This window comes from Pteropus alecto, unplaced genomic scaffold, assembly GCF_000325575.1.
Source record: "Pteropus alecto unplaced genomic scaffold, ASM32557v1 scaffold81, whole genome shotgun sequence".
Taxonomy (NCBI): Eukaryota; Metazoa; Chordata; class Mammalia; order Chiroptera; family Pteropodidae; genus Pteropus; species Pteropus alecto.
This window is the reverse complement of record NW_006433378.1, coordinates 18,874,445-18,893,767: the sequence shown is the minus strand read 5'-3', so window position 1 is coordinate 18,893,767 and position 19,323 is coordinate 18,874,445. Positions and strand designations below refer to the sequence as shown.

Below are 19,323 nucleotides of genomic sequence, written 5' to 3'. Positions count from 1 at the left end.
TGACATGTCTCATTCCATTTTACTTTCCTCTTCCTCATCATCTAACCAGCTCAATCGTGGCTGGGCACAAATGAGCACCAGGGCAACTAAGCCAGCATTTAAAGGAAGGAGAAAATGATCAGTTTCCTCTAGTCCAAGATCTCCATCTTCAGACTAGTAATAAACAGGGAGTTGATTAACTATACTACTTTTCATATCTTTTTATTTTGCCTTGAATTAGAAAGGCTTTAAAGGAGTTACTAATTACGGCACAGCCTTGGACAGACTGACTGGACTACTTATGAAACTGTGAATGTAGGCCACACTCACAGCTCACTTTGGAACAAAACAGTCACAAAGAATCCCTTACAGTAAGGTTACAGATGATCCTGCCCCCACCTCCTAGTCACCACTGAATGTACCAGAAATTCTTGCTTAGGCCAAGATAGCCATAAAGGCTTGTAGTCTCCTTGATTTGAGAATTCAGCAGAAACTGGGGACTTTTCATTGGATGGCAATAAACTGAAGCAACCAGATCTTCTCCCTTGGGATGTTTAAATATGAAGCACAGAGTCTCACCTGAAGGGGGCTTGAAGCTGAGACATATAGAAAACAGGAAGCAAGCTGAAGCTGACATGTAGAGAGAAGAAAAGAGGCCAGGGGATGAAAGAAGCAAAGAGAAGCACATGCCACATTGGTAAAAGCCATAGAGACAGATGCACTAGGGTATGGGGATGGCAGCTCAGAGACACTCAACCTGTCGGTGGTATACATGAAGTCTTCCGGCTCGAGGACAGTGGTACAATTTACTTTCGTGTAAGCCTTAATAAACTGCGCCCTCTAAAGTGATCAGCATGTTTCCTTTCTTTGTAACCTTGAAGAGCCTACCTCATACACACTGCCCTGAGAGTAGGGGGTTTATATCAGGAGCAGCCTCTGTATGCAAACGAAGTTGATGACAAATTTACCGTTCAATATATCCCTGAGGTCACCATAGAAGGAGTTCAGGGAAAGGTAAAATCTTCTCTCTCAATTGTTTGAGGCTTGAGGCATGTCTCTCCATCTGCTCTTTAGCAGACCAAGTGTTTAAATGGTTCTTCCTGCAGTGGGGTTCATAGAATCAGTGAGTCCAAAGATAACAGAAATGTGGCCCAGCACCCAAGCAGATAGTGGGTGATCTGATAAGAGCAATATACACATCAAGGCAAATCTCTTCTGATTTGTCAGAGAAATTAATCAGGACAAAAAAGTTCCTGTGAGAATAAGGATGCTATCTATGAATTGAATTGTGTTCCCACCAAATTTATATGTTACGGCCTTAACTCCAATATAACTGTACTTGGAGATGATGGGGCCTACAAGGAGGCAATTAAGGTTAAATGAGGTCATAAAGGTTGTGACCTGATACAATAGGATTAATGTTCGTATAAGAAGCGACATCAGAGATCTTGCTGATGGTGGCTGACTACAAGCCAGGACAACAGGCCTCAGAATAAAATCTACCTTGTTGGCACTTTTATCTTGGAGTTCCCAGCCTTCAAAACTGTGAGAAAATATATTTCTATTGTTTAGGCCACAGAGCCTATGGTTATTTTGGTGTAGCAGCCTGAGCTAACTAAAAGAGTTTGATAGCTATCATCCCTCCCCACACCCCAATTAATTTTTAGAAAATGTGAGATAACTGGCACATCCCTACCTCTGTGAAAGTTTTTTCCCCCTATAATAGAAAGAGATCTAAAACCTTAGATTTAAGGCCTTCTGCAGTCAAATCATTAATATAGTCAGAATATGGTAAGTTTGCTTGAATTTTTTTTTGAAAAGGTAGTGTAGGAACCTTATCATAAGGCCAAAACTATGCCATATTTTAGTGGAAGAATCTTCTTCATTGGAAGGGAAGCTACCTCCAGCTTAACAACCAAAAACAGAGACTAGACATATTGGTAATGGCATGACCATGGACTACATGTGCTTGTATGCACTCAGCATCAACCTAGCTCCCTCTTCCGAAACCAACATGGCCTCCCCCATGGGCATTTGGAGCAAAGGAAATGAACATGGTTTCTGGACCAAGATGCTCACAGGATGCTCAACCAATTAGAGGATCCTCTTTGTCACTAGAAAAAGCATCAGGAGTAACAACTGGAACTGCCTACACCCACACAGCTTGCTGTCCACATTAATATGACTTTACTGCTCCAATGTCTTCATCAATAACTATTCCAGGAAACACTAACTCAGGAGGATAAAAGTTGCAAATAACTTTATTGTTCATTCCAGAAACTTTCTGATACATCAACTCAATAGAAAGTATCAAATGCCAGTTTATACCCTAAGACTCTGAACCTCTTGCCTCAAAATCCCTACCTTCCTGTGGGTGACTGACATGGGGCCAGCTTTCTTGATTACATGGAGTTGTGAAAAATGACATAAATGGAGCTATTTTAAAATGGATTTGAAGCAGCCATTCCAGAGGAACTGCCTTGCACATCTCGTTCCTTGAAACTTTGGAGTATCTGAACTGGGCAAACTAACCTTTGAACTGACCCAAACCAATACTGTTTACCAACAACTGCCTGCAAAAGCCAACCAGAAAGCAGACATCCTGACCACAAGAACTGACCAGTATGAACTTTCTTTCTTAAGACAGAATTGGTACCCAGCCATGTATAGCTAGAGTAACTCAGCTTGTTAACACCAATAGAAATTTCTTTCTTCTATTCATGTAGTTATGCCCACTTTTTTTTCCTCAGAAAAACTCTCTGCCTATATTTGGACCTTATTTGGGTTTCTACTTGGATCTGTGCTTCCCTAATTGCAATTCTTTTTGATCCCAAATAAATGATACTCGCCTCTCATTTGGGCTTTTTATTTCTAGATTAACACAGTTAATGCATTTAAAGTCTACTGTCTTTTTTTTCTGCTTCTCTATTCCAGTTCAGTGCAAAGCAGCAATCACAGACAAGCATGTTTGGGCTTTCACACTAAGTCATGTCTCCTAAAATTGCAGTCATACTCTGAATCCCATTTGCCTGACTCCCAAGTAGTCATTTCCAAACTCAGAGAAGGAAACAGGGGTTTCCTTAATTCAGAGAAATTTGATTAAAATGAAAAAAAAAAAAAAACAACTTAAATTTATAAAGGAAAATTGAGATTTTCACAAAAAAAGAAATTGAAGTAATATAATAAGTCAACACAAAATGAGTTATAAAACCCAAAACCAAATAAAAAGATTGAATTTTGATGGAAAAATAGATACGATAACATGAAATAAATAATACAAATTGGGAGTGGGGGGGAACCAGAAGATTTGATGGGAGTCAGTAAAAAAATAAGAATACCAAAAAATTTAAAACACACAGATAAGGCAAAAACATTAAAACAACTCTGAAGTACAGAGGTTAAAACTTTAGGCAAACAAAACAGGAAAAAATAGAAACAGTCACTGGAAACAAGTGGTTACTCTTCATCAGAGTCCTGAGTTGGCTTGGACATCCCAGGGCATGAGTGGAGGTCCTCCAGAAGAGGGAGTTGACAGGGCAACACCCTCAATCCAAGAGAGATGTAGGGCCATGTTTTCAATTGGCACCTAACATGAGGATCAGGACTCTTGAATCAAAATAGCAGAAACCTACAGTCTCCTTGGCCTTTTGCAAACTCCTGGGCAAAGCCTTTTGATTACTCGGTGATATTCTCTGGTTTTACAGCATGCACACCTGGATGAGATGAATGAAGTCCATACCTCCCAATTTTGTGGTGTCCTCTTCTGGACCCATATTTAATCATTCAACAATTATTTATTGAGACTCTATTCCATGCAATACCCAGTGATAGGTGCTAGCAATACAGCACCTACCTAATGATTGAGAGAGATTAGAATTTTGTCATTACAACTGTGATGAGCGCTATTAGTCATTCTCATAACAGGAATTACCTCAGCCCAAAGGGAGAGGAAGAGCAATCTAGGTAAAGAGAATAGCAGAGGCAAAGGCCCTGATGCAGATAAGATAAAGCAGACAGGATGAATATTCAGGCTATTGTGGGCAGAATACAAATTGGAAGGTTAAGAAGATACATGTGAGATAAGCAGGGACCAGAACCTGACCCTTGAAGCCACATTAAGGATTTGTGCTTATTTTCTTCTCTGAGTGAGAAATATTTGAACTATTATTTGGATCCAGTGGAAAATTTGCCCTTGACATTTGATTCTATCCTTATGAATACACAGTTTAACCCAAATAATACAAAATTAACGAATTTTCATCTAAAAAGCATTCTTCTTGGCAACTGAATCAATTTGATTTCTTGATAAATTACGTAGATTTTAATTGATTTCAATTTTTTCCATTTTCTTTTTAATTGATTAAAATTAATGTAAGATCAATTTATTAGAAACTTTCAATGGAAATTTGATTCATCAATTATTTTGTTCTCAAGTTTAATTTTTCATGGTCCTTATAAGATTTGATTCCTTACATATTTTTAACTAATTAAATTTCAACAGGTGTCATTTTTAATCCCTTTCATTTGGATTAGTTATAAGTAATACTCTCTTTGAGTCAGATGAATGACAGTTTTTATTTCTTAGCTAATCATGAGAAAAATCTTGAGTTGTTCTATTATTGTTCAGGACTTATCTACTGCAGTGATTCTCTAACTTTTCAGTCTCAAGAACCCTTTATTCTTAAAAATTATTGATGCTCTCAAATAGCTTTTATTTATGTGGATTACGGCTATCAATATTTCCTGTATTATAAACTTTTAGTTTATAATTTTGTCACTGACAAATTTTAATATTTATTAATTTAAAATAACAGTAATAGGCCCATCACATGTTAACATACATATTTTTATTAAAAATAACTTTCAAAATAAAAAAATGAGAAGAGTGGCATTGTTTTGCGCTTTTGCAAATCTCTTTTACATCTGATTTCATAGAAGACAACAAACTTCTCATGACCTTTACATCTAAACTGTGTTAGTCACACGCATCCTGTAACCTCTTTCAGTTAAAGTCTTAACTGAAAGAATGAGAGTAAATGTCTTAGTATTATTACGAAAATAGTTTGGTCATGGTGGACCCTGAGGGAGTCTTAGCACACTTCAGAGGTCCTTGGACCACACGTTGAGGACCGGTGATTTTTTGTACCACTTCTCAACAGGTGATTCACATACTATTTGATGTGGCAAAAAAGCATTTTTTAATTTTTATAATTGTACTTTTTAATGAGAAAATAGAAAAGGTTATAACTGATGATAGACACGACACGTGATTTTTTAAAGCATACTAAATTTGTCTCAATTTTTAAAAATAGTAATTTGTACTGTCAAAGAACAAAAACTGAGCCAAAACGTTCTGCTTTACGTTTTCTGTATTTTCAACAACAGTGTTTTACTTTCACCGTGTGACGTTCTTAAAAATATTCTACTACCATTCAATCTTTTTGAAATCAGCCATGTGTTGTGGGTAGACACAGAGGTCGAGTTTTAAAAGACTCTGGGATAGTAAGGATTTGTGTTTTCAGGAAAAAGCAGAATACAAGTAATACAGATAGTGATTAAGAACGTGCATTCTGCAGTTTGATCTGGGTAGGAATCCTAGCTTTAACATTTACTAGCGGTATGATCTTGGATAAATTACCATGTACAAACTTCAGTTTCTGCTTCTACCAAATGCAGAACAGTTAACTCGTAAGGGGCCATTAGATAAGATACCGCACGAAAAGCAAGTAACACAGAGCCTGGTACATGTGAGCATTCAGTATGTAGTTATCCTTACAGATTTTAATTATCTTCCTCACGTCCCCAGCATGTTTTACTCAGCCTAACAGCAGACGTCCAACGATAGACTGTGGGGGATGAGAGCAGATGCTCTGCCTCGGGATAAAAGGGAACACCTGCCCTGATGTTATGGGTAGGTCTGTAAGATTACTTGGAAATTAATTGGAGGGAGGCGTGGTTTCCAGGTCAGAAATGCCAAAAAAAAAAAAAAATCTAGCGTCCCTACCCCGGAGTCTAGATGGAGGGAACACTCGGCAGCCAGCCACAACGACCTGGGTCGCCTGCGCGTGCGTGGACTCGAAGACCAAAGACGTGCTCTGCGATCGGTCCGATCGATCGACCTGATCGAGGATCGTCAATTCCGTTCTGACTGCGGAAACGGCTGAATCTCGCGATGCTTCAAGTCGGCGGCTGGGGAAGGGGCGGGCCTAAGGAGGAGCGTAAGGCCGCAGCGCGCTGCCTTCCCAGGAGGCTGTGCGCTGCCCTTGCTGCCTTTGGGTTCTTGAGAGCGAGCGCGTGAACGGCTCTCTGCAGTCTAGTCATGGCGCTTCACGTCCCCAAGGCCCCGGGCTTTGCCCAGATGCTCAAGGAGGGAGCGAAGGTAAGGAATGGAGGGAGGGGGAGTGGGGTGGGAGAGTCGGCGAATGGCTGCGGCGACCGCAGCGAAGGAGAAGGGCCTACTAACGGGCCGGGCGTGCTCCCCCGAAAGAAGAGAAGATTCCAGAAAGGGTGGTGGTGTCGAGAGGGCTCGGCCGCGGAGGCCCGCGGGCGTTTCTGCCCTTTCCCGACCCTGGGGACCGTCGAGGTGTCAGAGGCGGCAGGCTAGGGGCAGAACCGCAGGATTCGCGTCTTGAACAGTAGGGCAAGTGTACAGCCGCTCGTGCATTTCCCCTCTAGCCGTAAAACAGAGCTGATCATACTCTCCATCCTGCAAGGGTATTGTGAGGGTGAAGTCGAATAACGTAGACAAAATTGCTTTGAGAACTGCGAAGCCGAATGACACGCAGTTCAAGGGGTGGGCGATCTGTAGAGAAACAAGGGCCAGTTCTTGACAGCTTCCTTTCGAAAAACATAGGGCTCCCCATTTAGTTCGCAGAAATGGCGCGTTGTGGTATGACATACTCCTTACTATCCAAATGGGTTCTAGTCCCAACTTTGGTTAGCTAGCTTAATGTAAAACTTAGCCCTCGAGGGCTTTCCTCATCTTTACATTGAGGAGATTGGACCAAAAGACGTAGACCTTTGAGTTGTAAGTATCAGACTTCCCTAGGTAATGCGCAGGATGAGTGATACCCTGGTTTAAATAAAACTGCTTTGTTTTATGGCCAGAATGTAATTTCAAGAGCATTTTTTCAAATGTCTTAGTGCATTGCTGATAAATTTGTCTCTTGGACTGTTCCAATAGTGGTTCTTTTTTTGTCCCCCAAATTTCCTGTGTTTAATTTGGAAATATGGATCAGCATTGTTCAATTTCAGGCAACAGTTTTAGGGAACTAGTTTCTTGATGGCACATGCACTTTTGGGATAACGAGTATAATTAAATAAATATAGAATTTAATGTAAATGTTGGTGAAACAGCTTTGCTGAAAATGATGACGTCTGCTTTTTTAAAAAGTCAGGCTGAAAACTTAATAGTTTTTATTCTGAAGCAGAAGTAATAAACAAACAAGAAGGATAATTTCAAATAATGATAAAGGAAATAAACAGTACTGTAGTAGAAAATGACAGGAAGTAAGTCTGCCTCCAACAAAAGGGGAGTGAGGTAAAACAATTAAATAAGGTGTTCAGAAAACAGCTCTTAGCTCAGTGCTGAATGACAGAAGGAACCTGCTAAGGTTAAAGGAAGTGTTCCAGGCTGAGGGACCAGTAAGTACAAAGACCTTGAGGATGAAATGAGTTCAAGCTGTTAAAACAGTAAGAAAGGGCTGAAGCTTACCAAGGGAAAGGAAGACTGATAAGAGATTAATTTAGAGAAGCTGTAGCTAAGGGCCAGAACTTGTAGGGCCTTGTAGCCCTGAGGAGAGATTTACATTTTTATCCTAAGAGTGATGGGAAATCATTGAAAGGTTTGATAGAATCTGATTTATAATCAGAGGGTTATTCCTCCAGGAATGGGAGTGGGGAAGAAGAGTGCAAGGCAGATCAGACTGATGCCATCATGAGTCCAGCCCTTGTCGCTGAAGACACTACTTCTAAACTGGTTTGGTTCACAGTTCCTTTTATGAATGGTATAAAAGCCACACTTTATACTCTATTAATAGTATTTTCTGATAGAACTTTCCGCAATCGGATATCCACTTAGCCACATGTAACCACTGGGTGCTTGAACTTGAGAAACTGAATTTTTAATTATGTAAAATTCAAAGAGCCACATGTGGCTAGTGCCCGCTATGTCAGGCAAAGCAGCCCTAGAAAAATGTTTACGTGCACAGTAGGCTCATGAAACCTGTCTGAAGCCACAAGTAGATCACAAGTCTAAAGTCCAGTATAAAACTTGAGAATTTTAGTACTGTGAGCAATTCAGCAATTTTCCATTATATGTACATTTGAATTGTGTTGCCATTCAAGTCTGTATACTTTAGTCCCTAAACATTTGGGGGGCAGATATGTTAAGTGGGAATTCCCAGTGAACATAAAACTGCTGGCTTTACAATGCTCAGGCTCTACCACAATTAGAAAAATATTCATACCATATTTCAACTTTTAGTCAAAGTACTGATAAGCCAAAGGTATTTTTATCTGAAATAGCTCATATGCTTTCTCTAATCAATTTTAGCACTCTTCCCTGCACTTTTCACTTCATTAAAAAAAATTTGTAGACTTTATGTTTGATGTGTAAGTAGGTATCAGTGGTCCCTAAAAATGTTATGCTTTATTCCTTAAACTAGTGAGCAAGTTTTTGGATTATTTATGAATACCAAGCAACATGCTTTACATACGTAAATCTTGATTGATTGTCTCAGTAATACTGTGAGGTAGGTACTCTTATTACCCCCATATTACAGGTGAAGAAAATACTGTTTCACTGTCCTGTCTAATCAAGTTTTCTTTTATAGCATTTTTCAGGATTAGAAGAAGCAGTGTACAGGAACATACAAGCTTGCAAGGAGCTTGCCCAAACCACTCGTACAGCGTATGGACCAAATGGTAATTTCTAAATTCATGTTTTAAAAGATACATTAATAGAATTTTGTATACTACCTCTTTCAAACTTATTGTTTGAGAGTGTTATATATATAAATTGAGTTATAAACATCAGTTGACAGTATGGCTTTGAAAGTTATTTCATAGTTCATTGACACCAATACAGTGTTTCCAATTTTTAATCAGCAATTCAGATATCTTTAGAAAAATAAATCAAAATATTACTTTTTATCCTGTCGAGAGGATAGAAAAATTATGTTGCTTACACCATTGAGATGGTATCTGTGTTCATTGTTACAGTTGCTGAACAGTTCTTTTACATAAAGCGACATGATTTAAGGGAGAAAAATTTCTCTTGCCTCCTACCATCAACTAAATTTAATTGATTCAGATTTATGGAATAAGCAAAAAAGTAAAAACACTTTTAAGTAGATTATTTTGTTCTTTGTACATGTTAATACAATTTATATTTATTGAATAAAAAAGAGACAAGGTTGGCATCTTCCTAGTGAACATAGGAGATTAGAAAGGAAAGAACATTGGTGTATACAAGCAGAGCCATGGTATTATGAGATAATCTTAAAGAATAGATAGTATGTTCTTCCAAAGTTATTTTAAGAAATACGTATGAATTTATATCGCTTGACTAGATTTTCCTGGGTATTTGGACAGAGTTTTGAGTAATGATGGATTTGTTTTTCTGTTATTTTTGAGGAATGAACAAAATGGTTATCAACCACCTGGAGAAGTTGTTTGTGACAAATGATGCAGCGACTATTTTAAGAGAGCTGGAAGTAAGTTATTTCTTTTAAAAAGCCAAGAAATGTTTGGGTGGCATAAAAAATTAAGTATATTTAAACAGAAGAAAACTCTTATTTCAGATTGGATAATATAAGGGACCATTTTTTTCCAAAGTTCCTCAAGTTATTAATTTATGGAGGAATCGATTGTGATAAAAGTATGTTTGCTAATAATCATTTCAAATTGAATGTGTTGTCTTGTTCTATAGTACGTGACACTGAAGTGAATTATTCCATAATGCAGAAACAGCTGATACTTAAAACAGTGGTTTAAGAAGAATTCAAAACATTTGTTTGATTTTGTGAAAATAGAACAATCAGTTGGTGGAATTTTGTTTTGTGCAACTGCAGTTCTCATGTTAGAGTCTGTGGAATTGACACTGCCAGTAGTTAAAGGAAGGTCTGGCACCTGAACAGAGTGAGAGCCGTTCCTCCACTAGCTGCTTTGTAACGAAGGATATGTTCAGCCTCAGGGAATTTTCCTAAACTTTGCTCTTAAAGCATCAGCATGTAATCCTTTTAAATGAAACTCTGTGTGTGATGTTAACATTTTTATAACTTAAGTAACAGTATAGTCTTAAAATAACATGTTGAACAAAAGAACAAATTTAGTTCCACAAGGTATTTGTGGGGGACCTGTCCTTGTGAATGTTATGTTGTACACCGTGATGTTCTTAGTTCTATTAAAGTACGGTGGGAAAACTGTCCTCATAGTACAACCGTAGTACTGACTTTTTAGTTTTCTCACTGCTATCAGTTGTTACTCTTTGTTTGTTTCTAAAAAAGCATGTCTTCTTGTGATCACACTAACACTATGAGTAGTGTAGAGCGCTGGTTGAATGGAGTTACCTGGCTCACAGGGAGATTGGAGTTTATTAATTTAAAAAGGACTTAATGGAATTGAATGATTTTATATTGTTTTAAAGATCAAATGTTTTAACTTGATAAATTCAAACCCCTTTACCAGGTACAGCATCCTGCTGCAAAAATGATCGTAATGGCCTCTCACATGCAAGAGCAAGAGGTTGGAGATGGCACCAACTTTGTTCTGGTGTTTGCCGGAGCTCTTCTGGAATTAGCGGAAGAGCTTCTTAGAATTGGCCTGTCAGTTTCGGAGGCAAGTGTTCATTTTAGAATGTACTCCCATTTCATTTTTACCTGCACACACACCCCCTACTGCTTCAGACTGAGATAAGACAGTTCTCTATCACGATTATGCTAACATTGAGCAGTTCACTCTGTGCCAGGCATTGTGGTACATAGCTTTACATGCAGTATTTTATTCTGTCCTTAACTCTATGAGTGAGTTCTATTAAAATAATCCCATTTTATTTTAGATGAGGAAAATGAGACTTAAATTAGAAAAAATCTTGTTCAAGATCTTGTAGCTAGTAAGTGGCAGCTAGGATTCAAGTTAGCTGGCTACCACAGCCTAAACTCTTCATTAGGAGCATCTGTCGTGAGTGTTATTCTGGAGGTATGCTTTATTGTTTTATGTTGAAAATAAATATCTGTATTCATTGCGTTACCAAAATAAGCTACTTTAAGTCATGTCAGAATTATCTTTTTAAGAAATATTTTTGCTCTTTAAGGTCATAGAAGGTTACGAAATAGCCTGCAAAAAAGCCCATGAGATTCTTCCTGATTTGGTATGCTGTTCTGCAAAAAATCTTCGAGATATTGATGAAGTGTCATCTCTACTTCATACCTCCATAATGAGTAAACAGTATGGTAATGAAGTCTTTCTGGCCAAGCTTATTGCTCAAGCATGTGGTGAGTAAAAATTCAGTGATTGTAGAGATCCAAAATAAAAATGGCTTAACGTGACCAAGATATTTTCTCTGTTGTCCCATTATCTATCTTTTGATATGTTTTTGTTTTCTTAACAGTATCTATTTTTCCTGATTCTGGCCATTTCAATGTTGATAACATCAGAGTTTGTAAGATTTTGGTAAGTTTAGAAAATGCATTAATATTATCTAGATAGGTCAGTTGTTTTGGGGGGGGAAAAATGTGTTAATGTAAACCTAAATTTTGCCTCAGGTTTTAGACTTAGGACTTCTGCTTTCTGAAGCATCTTTTATATAACATTTTGATTTTGCTAGGTTGTAATACTACTTGTTAAACTTAAAGGGATATTGACATTATCTGCTATTAGTTATTTTTCCATGACAACTTGAAGGTTGAGAATAGTGCATAAACACAGTGTTTTTTGCCTTCTTCACATATGCTGAATTATGCCAATAAGCTTAGAAGGCAATTTTTAATGGGATGTAAGTTCTTTTGCTCTACAGTAAAATTCACTTCGATGTTAGTATTGAAATGAGTATATTTTTGATAAAAATGTTTGTGCTTTATGTAGTACAACCTATAGTTAACAGTGGTTCTGCACGTTAGCAAATGATTGTTAATGTAATTGAGTTTAGCATCATAAGTACATTTGCTAACTGTGTGTTTATGTATAAATGTACATATATACTGTATGTTTTCTGACTCCATCCATATACTGCTCCCCCCCACCCCCTTATTAAATTGTAAGCTTGTGAGATCACAGAATCTGTTTCCTGGTCTATCCCCATTACTGACAGCTTTGCCTGGTACATCGACACCAAGTACTTCGTAACTGAGTGAATGAATGACTTAGAGGAACTTAGAGCAGTTGTCCTCTGTCTTTGTTTTGGTTCTTCCCAGTATACTGAAAGACCTCTCCTCTCCCCTGCTTTCCATAACAGTGGCTCATTCCCATGGTGATATTTACCCTGAGCAGACTGTTGTGCTTTATGTCCACCCCCTCTTTCATCCCCAGGGGTCACTAACTGCCTTAGCATGCGTATTACTTTATGTAGAAAGGGATGTTTTTGGTACATTGCAGAATCAAAACTTAACCCTAATGTTATTTTCATAAGATCACTGATTTTGGTATTCATCTCCTTAGGGCTCTGGTATCTCTTCCTCTTCAGTATTACATGGCATGGTTTTTAAGAAGGAAACTGAAGGTGATGTAACATCTGTCAAAGATGCAAAAATAGCAGTGTACTCCTGTCCTTTTGATGGCATGATAACAGAAACTAAGGTATGTAGACTTCAGAACTTTAAAGGTAAAAATTTGAGGTTGCCTTTTCGGATCGTTTTATGATTCTAAAGTTTTGAAGTGGGGTTTGCTCTTAATTCAGTGAATACTTGTAATTATTGAAAACAGCTGGATCATATCTATTTTTAAAAATTAGATTTATATTCTTTGCATATCTAGATCAGATGCTAAATACTAGAATGTACATGGCTGCAGTATTGTTTGTAATGTAATATATGGCCCTTGACGTCTAATGTAACTTACACGTTTAGTAAGTAAAATCTCAATGAAGAGAATACAAGTACTTGTGTACTCTTCATGAGAAAATATTTTAACATAATGATGAGATTCTGTAGCATCTCGAAACAAAAATATACTAATATAATTTATAGCTGCTAAGTTTGTTTTTAAAAATACACATTATGAAGTTTGAAGTTTGTGTTTACAGATCACTTCTGACTTTATCCCTAGAATTCTTGAAATCCGAGTTGTTGATGGTTTTAAAAGTTTGACAGGAATGGAGGTAGGGAGTTGGTCATTTAGTCCACATTTTAGAAAAGTTGAGAACATTGCTTTGGTACAGTAGTTGATGTAAAGACATGCCAGGATGCCTGCCCAGCATACCTAAAATTAGATATTTCTCCATCTTTCCCACCAAAGTGCTTGTCAAACAGAAAATGCATCAGTTTTGTGAGGCGAGTGTGTCTAGGAGCAGGCTGAGTTTCTCTTATTTTATTACAGATTTTGTTTTCTGCTTCATAATGTATATTTATCTTTGCATTTTCTCCCAGATCTCTTATCTCTTTAGTAAACTGCTATCCTATGACGTTGAACACCAAAGTAGTAAAAGAGTATTAAAAGAGTGCTTGCTTGTTTTGCTAGGGAACGGTATTGATAAAGACTGCTGAAGAGTTGATGAATTTTAGTAAGGGAGAAGAAAATCTTATGGATGCACAAGTCAAAGCTATTGCTGATACCGGTGCAAATGTCGTCGTAACAGGTGGTAAAGTGGCAGACATGGCTCTTCATTATGCAAACAAATACAATATCATGTTGGTGAGGTAAGAGAGAGCAGTATCATTCTGTTAACCCGTATTGTAAAAGGCTTTTTGGTGGCGAAACACTAAACAAATTCAACACACCATGAACACTTAAAAAAGGGAAAGTATAGGGTATTAGATCAAAAAGCAAAAGGACCTAACTTAATCTAGGGAGGCAGAAAATACCTCATAGAAACTTATATTTGAGCTGAGAACTGAAGGACCAGTCATTAGATGTTATTTGAAAGGGGAGAGAGAAAAGCATTCTAGGCAAAAGGAACACCTTAAGAGACCAGGCACAAGCCTGGTGCACACTCAGAATGTGGGGTCAGGGACATAACTTTAACCAGTGAACACATGAGGCACACTAGACAACTTATTTACCCATTCCCGCCTCTCCTGGCACTTGATTTAATGTGCACAGTAAATCTCTTCTTTTCCTCACATAACATCATTACCCAAAGTAAAGCAAAAGTTTTCTATATACCAGGGCTTGCCTGGTGCTTTAGAACTATAAACTCTTGACGTCCTAGAGACTTGAACTCTCCCAATTCTAGAACAATGCCATAGTTGCCTATGTCTGAGCTGTACACTGCAATCCAAACCTATTCTGAGCTTGAACCTTCAGGGACAAAAAAATGTGACTTGGGGATCAGTGTTCAGCTTCCTGCTTAATCTCTACTTTATCTGAATTAAAACTTCTATTAAGGTCTTTTTCTTTTTAAGGCTGAACTCAAAATGGGATCTCAGAAGGCTGTGTAAAACAGTTGGTGCTACAGCTCTTCCTAGATTGGTATGTATTTTGTACAGCATTTAAAGATATTGAACATATTTGAGTTATTTTTATTACAACAGTCACTTTCCTACAGACTCCTCCTGTGGTTGAAGAAATGGGACATTGTGACAGTGTTTACCTCTCAGAAGTTGGAGACACACAGGTGGTGGTTTTCAAGCATGGTAAGTGGTAATGGTAAAAGATGTTTATATAAGCGTGCGTGTTCATTTTCTTTGACTAATCTCAATGTATTTAATTTATTGACAGAAAAGGAAGATGGAGCCATTTCTACCATAGTTCTTCGAGGCTCTACAGACAATCTGATGGATGATATAGAAAGGGCAGTAGATGATGGTGTTAATACTTTCAAAGTTCTCACAAGGGTCAGTATTAGCAGAAATTTTAATTTAGTAATATGCAAGGCCTCAGAATCATAGTTGGCAGACTCCTGAACACTGAGCCCTTCAAAATGAATGGCTCGTGTAAAGCAAAGCACCTTTTTTACTTAAGACTAACTAAAGTGTCCATTGCTGATGAATATGATAGTTACCTAAAATGATTCTGCAAAGGAATAAACAGTAAAGCAAGGCTTTTTAAAAAATTGTTTTAAGGAGATAGTTTATGGTTATTTTCAGTTACAATGTACCTTCAGTAGACACTAGACAACTTATTTACCCATTCCCGCCTCTCCTGGCACTTGATTTAGCTGAGAGATAGATATTCTGTTTGCAGATAGATATTCTGTTCCCATCCACATATTTCAACTCATTTAACGTTGGGCCTCCCTTTTCATATACCAAGCTCTGTCCAGTATGATCTGGCCCAAATCACTAAATTTGTATAAAATTTGTAATTAGGATTTGGGTAATAGTGCCTGATTAGAAACTTCTGTGGTGGAGTACTGAGATCTAAAAGATTAGAAAACCACAAATTGCATCTTAGTGACTTTTTTTTTTTAACTACATATTATAGGATAAACGTCTTGTACCTGGAGGTGGAGCAACAGAAATTGAGTTAGCCAAACAGATCACGTCATATGGAGAGGTATAGCTTTCTCAGTATAAATTGACTTTATTTTTGTTGTTTGAACAAAATACAATAATAAACCTGTTTTTGTTTTAGACATGTCCTGGACTAGAACAGTATGCCATTAAGAAGTTTGCTGAGGCATTTGAAGCTATTCCCCGGGCACTGGCAGAAAACTCTGGGGTTAAGGCCAATGAAGTAATCTCTAAACTTTATGCAGTACATCAAGAAGGAAATAAAAATGTTGGATTAGATATTGAGGTATTTGAAAAAACAGTATGAACTTAAATTGTTTTACTTTGTGCATGTACAACCTAAAAGTAGATATAGTAAGTTTAAAAAAGGAATCTGACAAAATGTTTTTGTTTATAAGCAAATGATTTTTGTAATACTTAGCTTTCAGTACATAGTTTGATAGAGAATTTAGTTTTCCTTCTGATTTAATACTTTTGTTTTATAGAGTGTATAGGGTAGTACTTTTGCCTATTTCCTTTTCTAGCATTTAAGGAGCCATGCAGTTTTTATTGAGTATAAGTATTTTTACATCAAAGAATTTGAAGTGAAAGAATAAAAATTTTGTCTTGACAGGCTGAAGTTCCTGCTGTAAAGGACATGTTGGAGGCTGGTATTCTAGATACTTACCTGGGAAAATACTGGGCTATCAAACTGGCCACCAATGCTGCTGTCACTGTACTTAGAGTGGATCAGGTGAGTGAAAAGTGGAATTTTGATCTTTAAAAATACTAATTTTTATGTAGTTCAGTAGTATATTTTCCTGGAACTAGATAGAATATAGCACTATTCTCATTCTACTCAAAGGAGTATTCCTTTACCTTCGTCTTAGAGATGCTGATGTGCCCCTAAAAACCATTTTTTTCTTGGTTATTACCGTTTGTTTTGAATATACTTCGATTCATTTAAAATGAAGATCTTCCCAGTGAAAGAAACCTTTGCCATTTTTAAACTGGAATGGATAAAACAAATGTGATTTTGATTCATAGTTTTCAAACTTTTTTTGCCTAAGAACCCCCTTGTAAAAAATCTGGAGAAGTGTAATACTTAATAGGGAACATGGAAGGACCTTAAAGGCCAGAAGCAGACATTGTAGAATACCAACTTTAAGGAAAATGAATCCTCTAGTTGGTGGAGGTTATGGGACCTGGGTGATTAAAATTTTTTCTGTTGTGACAAATTATGTTTTGGGGTACTTCTAAAAGATTATGGAGATATTAATCATAGTATTTCTGTGTGTGTGTGTGTGTGTTTTTGAATTGTGACAGAAAGAAGTGGTAAAGACTACTTTGGGTTCAGAGATAAACCAGAATTTGTAATTTTTCAAGGTGTTTTCTAGTAAACTTAATGAAATTAATTTTCTTACAAATTAATTTTCCTACAAAATTTTATATGTGATTATTAAGCAATGAAATATTTGTAAGTACTTAATAGGAAGTTGTAATATATAAATACAGTAAGTGAAAATCATGCCAAATTAATCTTGGGAGAAGCAAGTCACAGATGGAAACTAGACTTTAAGCACAATAAGGACTAGTGAGGGTAGTTATAGCAATGCAGATTTCATCTCAGTAAAAACTTTTTTCCTACCTCAAGATGACCAAAAATGGAACTGGATGTTTACTGCATTTATTAATAGGGTGTTTTTTATATCGATGTGTTAGGCAGTTTTCAGTGGAAGAATCTGTTTGAGTTTTTAGTAAAGGTAATGGAAATTTAAGGAAATTTTTGTTGTGAACGTTAGCATGTGGCTAAGAATAAAACAGGGGACCAAAAATAAAAAGGGACAAGAGATGCTAAGGAAATAGAAGCATGAAGTAAGCAGAAATTCTAATAGTGGAAGTTCCTTTACCTAGGAACTTTTCGAATATTATCCAGGCAAGATAATAATTGTAATAAATGTGTTGGTCATGAAGGCACTTCTGAATTTTGGTTTTAAACTGGAAGCCTGTTTTGTTTTATGGTAGAGGAAGATAGTCACATTGTTAGGTGCTCCTGGTCTTTGCGCTCTGCATATAAAATAGGTATCTGAAGAAGCCATTTAACATTAACCAGTTTGTGTTTCTGTAATGAACTTGTACTTTTTTTCTTAAGTACCTAATTTTTTATAGTATACTGGGAAGGGACTTGCAAATCAAGTTATAAGCATTGGATAATGTAGGAAAACTGGATTAATCTTTGTTCAAATGTTCTCATTATTTCACTAGTTTTCAAATTACGATCCTCACATCAATAGCATCAACATTACCTAAACTTGTTAAAAATATTAATTCTTGGGTCTACCCCAGATTCACTGAATCAGAAACTGGAAGGAGGTCCAGCAGTCTGTTTTAAATAAGCTCTTCAGGTGGTAATATGATACCCACTAAAGTTTGAGGACTACTATTCTAGGTTCTTTTTTAAAAATCAAGCTACACTTAGGTTCTGAAATTGTACTTAATGCCTTTAATTCGGTCTGAATTAAAATGGTACTCGGTAAAATGGTACTCAGGAATTTCAGGTTTAGATTTCTTACAGAAGCTTCTGAAAAGGGGTGTGGAATCTATTGGAGGTGGTAGCGAAGACATTTTAGTTTGTGTTGATTTAGACACAAGCCAAAATACAGAAAGATCTATTATATTTGGGAAGCAACGAACACCGTTTCCAGTTTTAAGATTCAGGATGTACATTAGAGTTTGAGAGTTCTACTTTGAGGAAAGCCAACTAATTTAATTTAGCTTCTCTCAATTTGAGCCCAAAACTGCCACCTTCTCCGAACTCTTTTAAAATGATAGATGGTTATGCTTGGAAAATGCTGGGTTGGTGCATTATAGAGAAATGAGAGACTTCTGGTGTGTTTTTTTAAGTTACCAGAGGAATAAGTACATGGATTTTTGTTTATGAACTCACGCTTCTTGACACTTGAATGGTTCTCATGTGCAGGTACTAGAAATTTTCAGTGTTAACATATATGTTTATGTATCCACCACTTTAGATTATAATGGCAAAACTGGCAGGTGGACCTAAATTTCCTAAACCTCAAGGAAATTGGGATAAAGATGGTTGGCAAGACGAACCTCATATATAAATGGCAAATCAGGTGCCAAACTGAGATGCATGCAGATGTTTTTCCTTTTAGCTCATTGGGTTATTGAGGTGCATGTCTTAGAATCAGCAAATGCCCTTCACTAATGTGTGTGGATATGGTTGCCGTTAAAATCTTCAAAAGCAGGAAACTCACACTGCTGGAAGCTAACAGTGTATGCTGATGTTTCATATGCAATATAAAATAGGTTGCTTATGTCAAGGTGATTATTTACTCTTGAATCAGGCTAGTAGAAAAATGTTCTTTTTTCCTCATTCTCAAGATTGAGTTATAAGTATACTCTTGTGGTTTTTGATTTGCAGATCATCATGGCAAAACCAGCTGGTGGACCTAAACCTCCAAGTGGGAAGAAAGACTGGGATGACGACCAAAATGATTGAATGGTTAATTTTTACTGTAGGCAAAGGCTGTAGGTATAGTAGTACTCTAGGAATTGCCTGATCTTTTCCTATTCTTAAATTAAGAGGTGTTTTGTGTTTATATCCTTGGCTGGTTGATAAAATAAATGTGTTGTTACTATCAAAGCCTCATTGGTGACCATTTTTCCTGCGTCTAAGTGACTTGTCTCAACCTTCTTAATTAAAGTAGCTGTGGGACATAAGGCAAGTTACTTA

General features: G+C 37.0%; 1 protein-coding gene across 1 annotated transcript; it reads left to right on the top strand.

Moving 5' to 3' along the window:
* The first annotated feature begins 6,100 nt into the window (after positions 1–6,100).
* On the top strand, positions 6,101–19,233 carry CCT8 (chaperonin containing TCP1 subunit 8). Its single transcript, XM_006908251.3, has 15 exons — positions 6,101–6,358; positions 8,814–8,904; positions 9,616–9,695; positions 10,669–10,818; positions 11,294–11,474; positions 11,591–11,652; positions 12,637–12,774; positions 13,654–13,832; positions 14,538–14,604; positions 14,681–14,768; positions 14,854–14,969; positions 15,559–15,630; positions 15,709–15,873; positions 16,201–16,320; positions 19,012–19,233. Exons 1-15 carry the CDS (start codon positions 6,299–6,301, stop codon positions 19,087–19,089), a joined length of 1,647 nt encoding a protein of 548 aa, XP_006908313.1. The 5' UTR covers positions 6,101–6,298; the 3' UTR covers positions 19,090–19,233.
* Positions 19,234–19,323: the final 90 nt, after the last annotated feature.